The sequence below is a fragment of the Hibiscus syriacus genome, unplaced genomic scaffold, assembly GCF_006381635.1.
Source record: "Hibiscus syriacus cultivar Baekdansim isolate YM2019G1 unplaced genomic scaffold, ASM638163v2 tig00110813_pilon, whole genome shotgun sequence".
Classification (NCBI taxonomy): domain Eukaryota; kingdom Viridiplantae; phylum Streptophyta; class Magnoliopsida; order Malvales; family Malvaceae; genus Hibiscus; species Hibiscus syriacus.
Genome location: NW_024062871.1, coordinates 1,603,553 through 1,618,742, shown reverse-complemented (window position 1 = coordinate 1,618,742; position 15,190 = coordinate 1,603,553). Strand labels below are relative to the sequence as shown.

The 15,190-nt window shown below is 33.4% G+C and overlaps 1 protein-coding gene across 1 annotated transcript; it reads left to right on the top strand.

Moving 5' to 3' along the window:
• The first annotated feature begins 7,818 nt into the window (after positions 1-7,818).
• On the top strand, positions 7,819-11,393 carry LOC120141821 (BTB/POZ domain-containing protein NPY4-like). Its single transcript, XM_039156598.1, has 5 exons — positions 7,819-8,123; positions 8,645-8,772; positions 9,213-9,282; positions 9,442-10,614; positions 10,696-11,393. Exons 2-5 carry the CDS (start codon positions 8,711-8,713, stop codon positions 11,236-11,238), a joined length of 1,848 nt encoding a protein of 615 aa, XP_039012529.1. The 5' UTR covers positions 7,819-8,123; positions 8,645-8,710; the 3' UTR covers positions 11,239-11,393.
• Positions 11,394-15,190: the final 3,797 nt, after the last annotated feature.

Genomic DNA, 15,190 nt, shown 5'->3' with positions numbered 1-15,190 from the left:
ATATGATTTTTTATTATTTTTTATAACTCTGCACATGATTGCTTGTAATTAAAATATTAAAAATAATTTATTGTTAAAGAAGAAAATAAAATAAAAAGACAAACATGAAATTAAAAAAAAAATGGTTGTCCCTTTTTCCCATATATATGGGGTAAGGGGGAGGTAAGATAGTAGGCTATCCCCAACACCAGGTTGAGAGCAGCTTCCGTAAAAGACCTCCGAATTATGAAATGCCCTCCGTAGAACTCGATCCCACGACCTCAAAGTTAAGAACTTTGTGCTCTACTAACTGAACTGGATGGGGCCATGAAAGTGAAACCCAAAGAGGGGCCAAGGCCCATATCATGAGATCACGATAATTTGGACCATGTCACGAGAAAACTATATATATATATATATATATATATATATATATATTTCATTCTATTTATATGTATTATTAAAAAATATTATTACATTATATATTATATTGTGCATAATTTATTCTAAATTTTAAATATTAATTTTAATTTTTTAAATAAATATATTTATATAAATTAAATTTATACTTAATATGCATCAAATAATTTTTATTTTTAATTTACTTTAAAACAACTAAATTTATGAAGAATAAAGTTATTTCATGAGATGGATAGCATTATTATCAAAGTACGAGATAGGGATGGATGGGTTGTTAGTTATGTTGTACGGCAGTCTTAATATACGGTTAAAGAAAAATCATATCAAAAATATTAATATTTTTTAATATTTTTAATAAATCGTTACTTAAAACATTATTTTTTACTAGAAATATTAATTTTGCTACCTACTTTTTGGTAGAAAAAAATAACATTTTAAATTGTGCCTAATATTAATATTTTCGATAGAAAAAATAATATTTTAGATAACATTTTACCAAAAATATTAAATATTTTAAAATAACGCTCAACATTAATATTTTCAATAAAAAAAATAATATTTTAAATAATATTTTAAAAAAATATTAAAAAATATTAACCTTTTTAATAACACTTTTCTTTAATTATTTATTATAGTATACAGAATATTGTTTTTATCACACACCACACTAAAACCAAGTGAAAGTGAAGTTTGTATTCAATAAAGGGGGCAGCAAAGCTATTCATGTCAGAATTGGCGTGCATTTTGATTCTATCAATTGCAACGGTAAAAACAAATACCAAAAACAAAGTTTGAAATTCATACGATTGGTGTGGGTAATTTGACCGAAATATCACCGTACATGTAATAATTATCCCTCAACATATTTTCTCTTAATTTTAAAATTTTAGTATTTTTTCTAATAAGGTGTGGATCGTTATACACGTCTTATCTGAGTTGGCGCAATATCAAGACAGGCTCAAATCGTCATTCGTACCTTTCAAGGGATTTTGACACGTTTATGTAAGGCGCGGATGAAGCTACATTTACGTAGATCGTCATCCACGCCTTTCCTTTAATACCCCAATCGTCCATCTCCCAGATTTATGAAAAACCCATCTACCCTCTTCCCTCTTCCTTCAAACACAACCAAACATAACCTCTAAATCATATTCAAATCTCAAATTCTCTCATTTTTTCGAGTATCAATTTTTCTATTAAGAATGTATAATATTTTTATTGTATTATAATAAATTAATAATTTATTATTTTATTAAATTTTATTATACTAACTTTTTATTAATTTTTGTAGTTATAAAATGGAAGACGATTTGTTACGTTTAGATGGACATCATACCTCGAGGAATTTTGCTGATACGATAACAATTTTAAATTTTATTGTAATTTTAATTATTATTAATATTTAATTTGTTTAGTATTAATTTATATTTTAATTTCTATAATATTTATTAAATTAAGAGAGAGACCATATATTAGATTTATTCATTCGTAACATTAAGTTAGAGATATCAACTCCTGTATGGTCGTATTTAGTCAGGTTGGATTCAGTTACGTAGCAAAATATGAACGGCACTGTAACCTTGAATCCAACCTTATTTCTGCATTGGTTGAGCGATGGAGACTAGAGACACGCACATTCCATCTTCCGTGTGGAGAGTGCATAATTATACTGGAGGATGTTTTCATGTATTTGGGGCTTCCGGTAGATATGGATGTGATTTATAGGGTGGCGCATGGTGACTAGTATTCCTTATGCGAGGAGTATCTTTGAGTTGTCCCGCCTGATTTCAATAATGGTCGAATTCCGTTAAATTGGTTGGATACAACTTTCAAACATTTGAGTGGCGACGCCTCCGAGGAGCAGGTTAAAATGTATGCACGGGCTTGCATACTACAGCTAATGGGAGGGCTCCTGATGCTAAAAAAATCTTGCAACCAAGTTCATTTTATGTGGTTGCGTCACCTCGCAGATTTTCATCATGCTGACACACTCAGTTGGGGCTCCGCAGTTTTGGCATATCTGTATAGGGAAATGTGTCGAGCTACTGACTATAGAAAAAATATTATCGGCGGATGTCTCCTTCTTCTCCAGTCTTGTGCGTGGTATCGCCTGCCCTTTTTTATGTCTGGTGGTGAAAAACCTGTTTGTCTTCCTGCTATTATTGAGGTAATTTCAATACTTATTTCATATATTAATATTTTTTTAGTATTTAATAAAAATTATTTCATTGAATATGTGATCAAATGCAAGAAAAGATCATCGGGATTTACTTGACGAATTGAAATAAATTAGGCTACTCATTGATCAGAATGATAGTACATCGGTATGTATTTAAATATTATTATCTACTTTTAATTATCGTTATATAATTGGAATATTATTTTGATAAGAATTATATATATTTTTTTTAGTTTCAATGTGTTCATTATTTTACTGAAGAGATGAGGATTTGCTTCACACATCACTTAAGAGGCCCATTAGATGTATGGATGTCGATTATCCCTTTGACATGTTATGCTATTGTCGAGTGGCATCCCACTGATCGCATGTTTTGCTAATTTAGTTTTGTACAATCTATTCCAAAAGCACATAAGAATCTCGACAATTTGCATATCATCGATAGACGGGAAAAAAAAGAAGTCAACTGGCTGCTGAAGCACATTAAGTGGGTAATGATATGGGAGGATCAACGTGGGCGCATCCTCCGTACATAACCCATTTATATGGATCATTACTCGGTTGCAGATGATTATTATGAGTGGTTCAACAGGAACGAGAAATTGTTCCTACTTTTCGAGGAAGCACGAGGCGGGAGCATTCATCAACGTCGACAAAGACATCCACCGTCACAACATTATTGTCCCCCGACTTGTGGACAAAGAGCAGAAGCTTCTGGCTCGTCCTCAGCTGCAACATCGTCACCATCATAACAACCACTGTCAACACCATTGTACATTCTATAGTCGTTTCAGATGACACTGCAACTGTATCATATGGCCCTCAACCATTTCATATGTCACTGCAGTCAAGTCAGACGCCACCGCTTTCATACCAAATACCGCAATCGCCGTAGAGTTTATGACCCTTCCAGGCATATATTATACTTCCATGCTTTTAGATCTAACTTAGGGTTCATATGATGGTTATTTAGCGGGTGAAGTTTCACCACATGCATAGATACCTCATGTACAATTTTCGCACTTATCGATGTCAGTTTTTTCGTAGTTTTCACAATTTTTTTGTGAGTGGTGGGATAATCAGTCATGCACCTCCAATGTCCTTATTCTATGGAGGTGCTACATCTTCATTCGTCCCTCATCAACAAAATGTATATGTTATTGATGATGTTGATGATGATGACGATGATGATGATGAGAGTGAGGAGTCAGAACAAGTTATACGAAGAAATCTTCCTCGACACAGACAGTCATCGCCCCCCTACGGAACACATTCAAGACGTTGACATCGATAAAGTTGTTTACTTTGTTATGTTTTTATTTAATTTTGTTTGTTTACCATCAATTGTAAATTTTTTATTTAATTATAGATTTTTATTTATTTTGTTTCTTAATTTTTTTATTACTTAATTGTTTGAATTATTTTTATTATTTAGTTCTTTTTAATTTTTTGTTGCATCGTTTTTTGTTTTTTGTTTGTTTGAATTGTTTTTATTATTTAATTTCTTTAGTTGTCAATTAATCGGTAATGCTCAAATGACATTAACTGAAAGTAAATGAAAATTAAATAACAGAAACTTATATTTCATAAACAACAACTACATCAAGCACAACATCAACGGTTACTTGATAACAAAAGAGATGAAAATTTTTCCTATTGTGTCATAGGTTTCTACATGCCCACATCTTTTGTTTTCTCTGGACGTCTCCCGAATATTCATATCACAATGAATTCGAGTGGATTTTAGACGATTGGGCTCCCTCAATAAGGACGGATATGGTACAATCAGAAGCCAATTCTAAACCTCATTAAGGTATTTCTCATTACCTATGGGGGGAACTCAAATTCATATACCTTAAACACTTCTGAAAGTCGGTATACAGGGTTCAAAAAATAATTATAGCCTTGACGGGTATGCGAGTAAACTGCTATGACATGAGAGCATGGATATTTCAGAGCTTAAAAAAGCTCACAGTCGCACCATCTGTCTCATAGATTAACTCTGAACGAGTTAGCTTGAATCCATTGAAGAGGTCGCTGCATCTCTGTGACACGAAATAATTCATGGGTTCTAGAGAAGCTTGTTACAAACATTCCATTTAATGCATCAATTCTTTTTTGTAGATCTATTACTAATCTTGGGTGATAGACATGACCGTTTTACATCCAAGTTTGAGCTTATCCCCCGAGCTTGGCAAAAAGCGCTCCCAAACAAAAATATGTCCTTTTAACCAAAGTCGTTACTGGAAAATGATGTGCCCCCTTTAAGGTCAAATTGATAGCTTCAATTAAATTGGTCGTCATGTGTCCATATCGATATTCACCATCATTTGCATTTGTCCACATTTCTTTGTTGATGAGGCTGATGTAATCATATCATTCCTCTTTTTTTCCTCGCAACTCTTGAAGTATGGACTCAAATGTTTCAGGTAGTAGTTCGTAACCCGAGCATCAAATGTCGAACTTACTAACTTTGTTTCCATAAAAAAATGAAAATAATTGAGAAATAAAAAATAGCATTTTGACATACCTATGCACACAAGTAATTGACACTCATAATTCTTCTTGAACATTCCATGATAGTTAGCAACAATGTGTCGGATACAGTACCGATGTTGGATATAGGGCGGTTGTTATATTGGACCTAAAGAATCCATTGCTGCTTTGATCCCAGCTCTGTGATCTGAATTGACACATATTTTTTCTCTCGTGACAAGATGTAAGCGTAAGTTTATGAGGAAAAAAGTCCAAGAATCTATATCTTCTCCTTCAATAAAGGTAAAAACAATTGGAAAATGTTGCATTACCATTTTGGACAACTATCAATAGTAAAACTTGCTTGTATTTTCCATACACGAATGTCCCGTAGATTTGGACCACATGCTTGTAGTATTTCATAGTATTAATGCACAGTGGATAAGTCAAAAAAAGCCGGTAGAATTGGCATTGATCGCGATATACTTGATCATTGTGGTATGCATAACTAGTTTCAAAGTTGAGAATTGATCTGTATTTAATCTGCACACTACCCTAAACCAACTTGGTAGTTCGTTGTAAGATGCATCCCATTCACCGTGAAGTTTTTAATGGCATTATGTTTTTTCTTTCATGCTTTCCTGTATGAGACGGTATACCCATACTGCAATTGTATAGCTGAAATCAACACCGCAATAGCTATATGTGAGCTTGCTTTTACCATGGGCACGATGGCTTGATAGATAATGTCGGAGTCCAAGTTAGGATGATCCTGGTTGATCCCTTTAGCATAGCATGTGTGAGGACCGTTGTATATCGTTACTTCCCATATATTGTTTTTCACTTCGATACAAGAACTATATAATTGCATCCGTTATCACGTTGGACACAGTAGTAGACATACTTTTCGGTCTTGGAACGGTCGACTCTAGACTGAACAAAATTACGAATGTTGTAATTCTTAATTGTCATCATCGCTTCTTCTTTGTATGTAAACTACATTCCTTTATATAACTCACCATCATTGACTGACGAGTTAAATCTGTAGTCACCGGTATTAGGCATATCCACAAATTCTGGCCGTATATTGCACTATAGTCAGCTTCATACATATATGTTGGAGGTTCGGTGTGTACTGTATTTCTGGGAACTTCATCTACATCATCATCATCGGAGTCCATATTGAAGTGCAGTGATTTTGGTTGAACGAATAGTCTAGTGTTAGCACCATCCGTACCTGGCTCACGAAGAGGTTCTTTTGGTAGAGATGAGGGTTCCTCCACAATGTCGACATTTAAGTCGAACAAGCTGGTATTTGCATGTCTTCCCCTTGAACTTGAAGGCATCTCGACGTTGAGGTTGAAGAAGCTCGTAGTTAAATGTCTCCCCTGGAACTTAAAGGCATCGTTTCAAATGGGTATTGCACAGATTGTTGCGTCGATAGGCATCTCCATATTCACGTCAAAGAATTTGGCAAATTAATGTCTTCCCCTTGAACTGAACGCGATGTTGCCATACGAATTATTTGTGGAGCCACCTCGGTACAGATCGTAAAAAGTTGCTGATGAATGTCTCCCCATTGAACTTGATGGGATGACACTATGATGTAGATTTCCCATTAACGAGTTAAAATCATTACATATTACTTGAGTTAGGTTGTCAACTTGATTAACTTGTTGAATCAACCCATAGTGGGAGCATAATGACATTCCAGGAACATCAAACACTTCAACAAATTTCACATACATCTGTATATCGACGTCTGAATAATGATTTTGAGAATCAACTATCATAGCAACATCGTCATCGTTGGATAGTTCGAACGTTGTATAAGTTAACAGAAATACTACGGTTGGAAATCTGTAATGAAGTGAAGACAATCTTCTAGTACTTTCAACATGAACCTTCATTGAAATTTTCATTATCAGCTCTTCAAGAATTATATTTCTCTTGAAGGATATTCTGAAAGAATAATTTGATGCAAAGACGACGTCGGTTTCATCTTCCCGAATTTCTCTATCATAGTAAACAACAGTTGAAATATACGTCAATCTAAGAGTTTGAAAGATTGAGAGTCTTATGCAAAAACAATAGCAGAAATATACCTAATTAAATAAATAATATATGAATTAAAATATAAACTAATAAAAAATTAAAATTTTTCACAATAATTTAAATAATATAATTTTATATTGTTACTGTATCAGAAAAAAATATCTCAAGGTATGATTTCACTTTCCAATTTTACAACCACAAAAAATAATATAAAATAATTAGTGCAATATTTTTTTTCTTCAAATAATCATATATAAAATAAATATAATATAATAATAAATAATTTTACCTTACAACAAAAATATAATGAATTAATGTGATGATGATTGCATAGGAGGTGTTATTTATAGGGAATGAGAGAGTTTAAAGGTCGAGCTGCTCGAGTGATACTAATAATGGAAGACGCGGATGCCTTACGTACACGTGTCAAAAATCCCAAAATGTTACGGATGGCGATCCGCGTCTGTTTTGACGTGGTGCCAATTCGGACAGAACCTCGTAAAAACACGAATGACGATCTACATCTTTATCAAAAATGTGCTAGATCATTAAAATTAAGAGAAAAATACTTGAGAAATAATTATTACTTATACTGGTGATATTTGATAAAATCGCCTTGGTGGGGTCCTTTTTTTTTTCTCCTTTTTCTCTTTCAAAGTTTCTTGCTTTACAAAGGTTAATTATAAAAGGTTGATACGTTTTTTCTGCAAATCCCAAAAGGGAAGTGTGCCAAAGTTTGAGCTTTTATTTATATATACAGAAAAGAAAAAGAAAAAGAAAGAAGTTTGGGTTTTTAAATTGAATTATTGTGGGGGTTGAAATCTGAATATACGAGGGATAAGAGAGGGTAAAGATCTTGTTGTGGTGGCGGTGGTGCTGATTCAAAGGAGATAAAATAGAGAGAGGGTTAAGAACATATCTGAGATTTGGCTTTTTTTTTTCAGAGGGTTTGATTTTGGACCTGAGAGCTGATTTGGGACATTTTAAGGCTCTTTTTTCTAGTGACCCCTCCAAGGTATGCTCAGATTCTAATGCTCCACATCTGCATCTCTTCTTCATGTTTTTGATGATAATCAAGCACTTTATTTTGTTTTAGTTTGAGATAAATTTGTTATTACCAGGAATTGTTCACAATGAACACAAGATCTTGTTGGTGTGATGTCATTATTTGTGTTATTGAGTCTATTTAGTGTTCATTCATCGTTTTTTGATCTTGCCGTTGTGTTGGTGAAAGAACATTTGTTTCCTCCGAATTGATATTTGTGTAACATTTTCTGAATTTTCAAAAATCTTATGATGGAGCTTGGAGCAATTTCATTGGAATTGATGATTGCTAGTGAAGCTTTTCTTCCCCCCTTTAGGAACCTCCAAAAAACCAAAACTGATTCTCCATGTCCACTAATTTGTTGCCTTATTTCGTGTCAAAGATTCGGTCATACTAAGAAATGCACATGATTTGCATCTGATCCATACCCTTCCCTGGTTTTTAAGATTAAAAATATCAGTTGCTTATTTGCTCTGGTTGAATATTTGTAGATCAAAGAGGAGTTGAAATTTTGAGTGCCAGAAAGGAGGAAGAGTTTCCAATATTTGTTTAGCAAGATGAAGTTTATGAAACTGGGATCCAAGCCTGACTCATTTCAGACTGATGGAGACAATATCAGGTGAGTTTGAGATCTTTCTTTTCCCCCTCTGTGTAGGAAATGCATCATTTATCTACTTTTATTGACATTTTTGTTACTTGCCCTTCCTTTAAAATTTTCTTCTCTGCTACTAAGACTTGCCCAAAATGATCTTGGGTCGAAGCTAAATCTGTCGAGTATATTTGGCGAGCATCAGTTGTGTCAAGTTTTATGGGGCTTTTGAGGCGTATCTTAAACTTCTATATGTATTTGTCAGATGTATCAGGAATTGTCAAATGTGTTGCTTCAACCCTTTATTTTTGTGTAATACTTGTGCCCAACACCAGACATGAGTATTGGGATAAATTGATTTTCTTTTCAAAGTTTTATCCTATTTCTGCTGATATTTTCCCACATTCAAGTTCAGTAACTATTTGTGCTTTAATTTTTTGCTGACATCTCTGAGCAAACATTAATGTCAGGTATGTTGCAACCGAGTTGGCAACTGACGTAGTCGTTAACGTTGGGGATGTGAAATTCTATTGTCACAAGGTATGAACCCTACAATCTGTCATCATGCGAAGAATATGGTGTTTTAATTAGCATAGGAGATGTAAATGATTATATATTGCAGTTTCTTGTAGTCCATAAAATTTTCTTTTCTTTTTGTTTTTTTATGGCTAACATCTATTGACTATATTGTTCCTGTAGTTTCCATTGTTATCAAAAAGTGCACGCTTGCAAAAGCTGGTTGCAACATCAAATGATGAGATTGGAGATGAAATCCACATTCAGGACATACCTGGTGGACCAGCAGCTTTCGAAATATGTGCTAAGTTTTGTTATGGCATGACAGTGACTCTCAACGCATACAATGTTGTTGCAGCTCGATGTGCGGCAGAGTACCTTGAAATGTATGAAACTATTGAGAAAGGAAACCTTATCTATAAGATCGATGTCTTCCTCAATTCAAGTATATTCAGGAGCTGGAAAGATTCCATCACAGTTCTTCAAACAACAAAATCTCTACTTGCATGGTCTGAGGAATTAAAGGTGATCAGCCGCAGCCTGGATTCCATAGCTTCCAAGGCTTTGATTGATACTTCCCTGGTGGAGTGGTCATACACCTATAATAGGAAAAAGCTCCCATCAGAGAACGGAAACAGTCCGCAATGGAATGGTGTAAGAAAACAACAAACGGTTCCGAAGGACTGGTGGGTAGAAGATCTCTGTGAGCTTCATATTGATTTATACAAGCGTGTGATAACAACAATTAAAGCGAAAGGCAGAGTTTCAGGTGATGTAATCGGAGAAGCAGTAAATGCATATGCCCTGAGAAGATTGCCAGGTTTTAGTAAGGGTATGATCCCGAATAACGATATCATAAAGTATCGGTCAATGGTGGAGACCATTGTGTGGCTGCTCCCAACTGAGAAAGGAATTGTCTCTTGTAGCTTCTTGCTTAGATTATTACGAGCAGCAATTTTATCAGATTGCGGTGAAATGGAGAGAAATGAGTTGATAAAGAGAATCAGTCAGCAGCTCCCGGAAGCAGCAGTGACTGATCTCTTGATTAGAGCTCCGGCTGGAGAAGCAACAATATATGATGTTGACATAGTTCACAACTTAGTCGAGGAGTTCATGACTCACATTTCTCAAACTGACTCCACTAAAAAGGAATTCCATGAGGGCACCAGAAGCCCCAAGTTTGGACCAGATGCTTCTAAAGTGTTGGTAGCAAAGCTAATTGATGGCTACCTAGCGGAAATTGCAGGAGATCTAAATTTACCACTTACTAAATTCGTCAATCTTGCCGAGCATATGGCACCCATCTCAAGACCTTCTCATGATGGACTTTACCGTGCCATAGACATGTATCTGAAGGTAATTTCTAGCATCTCAGCTCTGGTTTATACTGTTGGAAAGTCCGGTCTTTAAGCTTTTATTTGTCTTCTATCATTATAGGAACACCCTGGAATCAGCAAAAGTGAGAGAAAGAGAATATGTAGGTTAATGGACTGCAAGAAGCTGTCGGCTGAAGCCTGCATGCATGCCGTGCAAAACGAGAGGCTTCCCTTGCGTGTTGTCGTGCAGGTTCTCTTCTTTGAGCAAGTCAGGGCTACAACTTCCTCCGGCAATAGCACCCCTGATCTTCCCGGAGGGTTCCATGGCAGCTCAAGGTCCACTGCGACAAACACCGAAGAGGACTGGGATTCAGTGCCAACAGCTGAGGATATCAAGGCTTTGAAAGGGGAGCTTGGTACTCTGAGATTAGGCAGTAATGGCAGCAATGGAAGCAGAAACGATGCGTCCAAGAACGACGTCGAAAGGGCTGCTGCGAGTAGAATGAAAGGCTTGGCGATCTCAAAGATCTTCTCAAAACTCTTGTCGAGTAAGGAAAGAAATGGTGAAATTAGCAGCACGGATACATCAGAGAGCCCTCGATCAGTGAATACGGAAGAAACAAAGTCTACTCCTTCCACATGTAGGAAACATTCACAATCTTAGTTCAGACTTACACCTTAGCAATGGTTTGGAGCTTTGCTTTTGTAAAATTCATTTTAAATGACAGTAGGGGAAATAGAACCGGCTCTTCTAGCTGGTTTACCACTTTTATTTTTCAAGTAAATGGAACGAGTGACGCATATTGAATACCTCGGGAATTGATTTCTGAAATGTATAAAGTCCATGTTTTGTTCAGCATCGCCATTTTGGCTAGTATAATTTCTAATTAATGTCAAACTATCACAAATAGTTTAACCAAAAATAAATTTAAAATGGTGTCAAGTTATTAATAATTTGTGAAATCAAGGTAAAATAATCATATATAAAATTGAAGTTTATGTTAAATTTTCTCGTTAATTAGCACATGTCGCTCTTGTATTTGTTGAACTTTTTATTTTATGAAATTATTTAAATATTATTATTAATAATTTTTTTTCTAAAATTAAAAAAAACCTTAACATCGCAGGTCAACCCCAACTGTCTTCAACTTCATCAAACCACCACTCACCTGTTGTTAGACCTCCATTATTGATCATCGCTCTTGCTGTCGTTTCAATTCCCTTAAATCAATAAATTTTTAAATTTAAATCTTTAATCCTAATACCCAAATCTCTAATATTAATTTTAAATTTATTATTTAAATACAATTTAATTGAAGCATGAGAACGGTTGAGGAGAGCGCCGGAAATGCGTGGGTGGGTGGGGGGATTGCGTGTGGAGGTTTAGCACCTATTATAAAGTGCTTAATGGCCTCATCAGTCTACTTCGCAAGCCCATACCTATATGCATGCATTAACCAAGATAATCAATGCACATTGATTGTCAATCACCATCCGTCATACCACACATCATATTTTCGTCGACGGAAAGCTCCAGATGCATAGAGACATTCTCCAATGTAATTGTGGTCTCTCCACATAGAAGGTGAAAAGTGTGTGTCTCGGGCTTCCACCTCTCAACCAGTGCAGAAATTAAGACAAGTTCGAGTTTACAACCGCCTATAATTGTTGCAATATACCCGAACTCGGCAGAAGCCAAATATGACAAAATACGTTCCGGTGTCGGTATACGTGAATTTTTAATAAAAGTCTCTAAAATACGATCAATATCCTAAATAATATACATTATAAAAAATAAAAATTAATATAAATTCATAATAACTTTAAAATAAAAATAAATTTAAATATTAACATTAATTATAAAAAATATTACCATATCGCTAAAATGTCTGGAGATATGATCAATATCCAATCGCAACAGCATTTCGTTTTCTATTATAACTGTAGACAAAACAATATAATTAGCAAAAAAATTAATAATTCTAAATAAATAATAATTATATAAATATTATTTTAATAAAAAAATAATATTTACATAAATATATTAATATAAAATATAATAACTATTTAAAAAAATACTAACATAAAAATAAATTTCTTACCACTAATAACAAATTTAAAACTCAAATAGTTGAAGAATTTGAGTTATATAAGAGAGGAGAATATGATTTTGGTGTGAAGAATGAGAGAGGGTTGAGGGGGTTTATATAGGGGATGAGGGGGGGTAGTTAGGGAAAACGGATGGGGGCATTTATGACATTTAATGGAAGGCGCGTCCCCGGGGATGCGCTTTCCACACGTGGCATCCAATTCAGCGAAAACACGAGTAAAGCGCGTCCCCGGGGACGCGCCTTTTGCCAGCTCAACCGAAAGGGTGCTACTTTGAGAAATATTGGTCAAACGGTGTCAGAAAGAAGATATTAGAGAAAATTGGTATCAGTTATGTCAAATAGACAGAATAGGTATGTTGCACTAATTACTACTTTCAATATATATAAAGTTAGGAAAATTCTATAATGCTCGACATTATATTATAAAAATTTAAAATACAAAGGACTCAATTATATTATAAATTAGTTAAAAATTTAAAGGTAAATTAGTTAAAATAAAATATTAATTATATTATTTTCATAATTTTTTTTGGTAAACTATACCATGGACTATGATCAAAGAGGCTAATGGGTAAAGTCGAACTTGGGTCTCCAAAGTAAACTAAACTTACCTCTACCATTACACCAAGACCAATATTTGGTAAAATATTTACAGTATTCGTTATGTATCTTATAGTATAATAAAGGCTAGAAAAAATGAAAACAAAAGTAACAATAAAACAGCTCAAACCTTGGTCTATTACTAGGATAGACATAGGGCAGGACGAACAGTTTTTTTTTTCGTCCCGACCTCAACCTAAAAATATATTATTTATATCTGACCTCATTATCGACTCGATTCAAATATATTAATATTTAAAATAATTAAAATAATATACTAACAATCATTTAAAATATTTTAAATGGTTAAATTAATACATTTTACCTTAAATCAAACCCGATTCGAATATATATATATACATACACACACACACGAGTAAACTAATAATTTATATCGGGTTGGGTCAGGTTAGTGATTTTTCACCTTAAACATGACCCCACCCTACTCGAAAAACCCAAAATTTTAAAAAAATCGACCCATGGATGACAATTTAATACTAAGTTGACAAATTTTGATCTGACCCGATCCAATAGGGGTCAGGTTTTTTTTGTTAAAATTTTGGGTATGGGGCAGGTTATATAATAGATAGATTCGGGGTGGGTCTAAGGTGAAAAATTATCAAACCAATCCAACCCTGTATAAATTTTTAGGTCGGGTAGATGCAGCCAAAAAACTGGTCTGCCCTGCCCGTGTCTATCCCTAGTAATAGACCAAAGTTTGAGTTGTTTTATTGTTAAAGAACGAATGTTGTAAATATTATATTAAGAACTAGTGATGATGCAGTGGTAAAGGTTGTTTAATCCAATTTGTAAACCTAGTTTTAACTCTCCCCAATGGCTTCTTGATTTAATTTCTTTTCCTTCTAGATTGGAGATGTCATGACATATGTCGTCATATGATTGAAGGATTAAATATATTGAATTAAATAAAATTATGACCAATTTAATAGATTGTGTAAGGAATAAGGATTAAATGTGTAATTATATTAATGTTATTAATTGTCACGTCAGCTCTTTCATTAAACGTTAACGATAAGTGACTTGATTAAATGCATTTAAATAGTTGGATGACCTGATTGACAAAATTTCAAAAATGACGGTCAAAATAAAAAAAAGGACAATAGTTAGGTGGTCAATGGTATAATTTTCCTAAAAAAGATTATGAAAAATAATGTAATTAATATTTTGTTTTAAATAATTTATCTTTAGATTTTTAACTAATTTATAATCGTACGTTGAGTCATTTAGAATTTTAAATTTTTATAAATTAAATTAATGATGCTCATCATTACTGGTGCTCAATGATGCTCGTTAAACATGGTAGACTCATCCATAAAATTATCACTAATATTTTGTATACTATATTTATATTTTTTTTCGTAAGAGATGAGTTGTTCATAATAGAGGTGAGTATTCAATCAAATTGAGTCAAATTTTTTTGATCTAGTCGCATTAACGAGTCCTATTATATGATTCAAACTTTATTTGAAAGTTTTTTAGTTGAATCGAATCAAATTGAGTTAGTTGAATTTTTCTTTAAATTTAATTGTTATTTTTTTATAATATTATAGTATATATATTAGTTTCAATTTAATCAAATTTCTCTAATCATCTAAGATATACATATATATTTATTCATATTTTTTACGTGTGTAAGTAAAAATTGTAATGTTATTTAATAAGTCAAATAGTATATAAAATTCTAAAATATATTTATAATGTTATTTTTAAATAATATTTTTTAGGAAAAATATTGATAAGAATATAAAAGAGTTAAAAATTATTGGGAAGAAACAAAATACAAAAAACCTAATTAAAGATCAAATTGAATAAAATAAAAATAAAATATGGAAAGAATAAATTTATTGATAAGAAGAAATTAAGTTATATATGTATTCTATAATA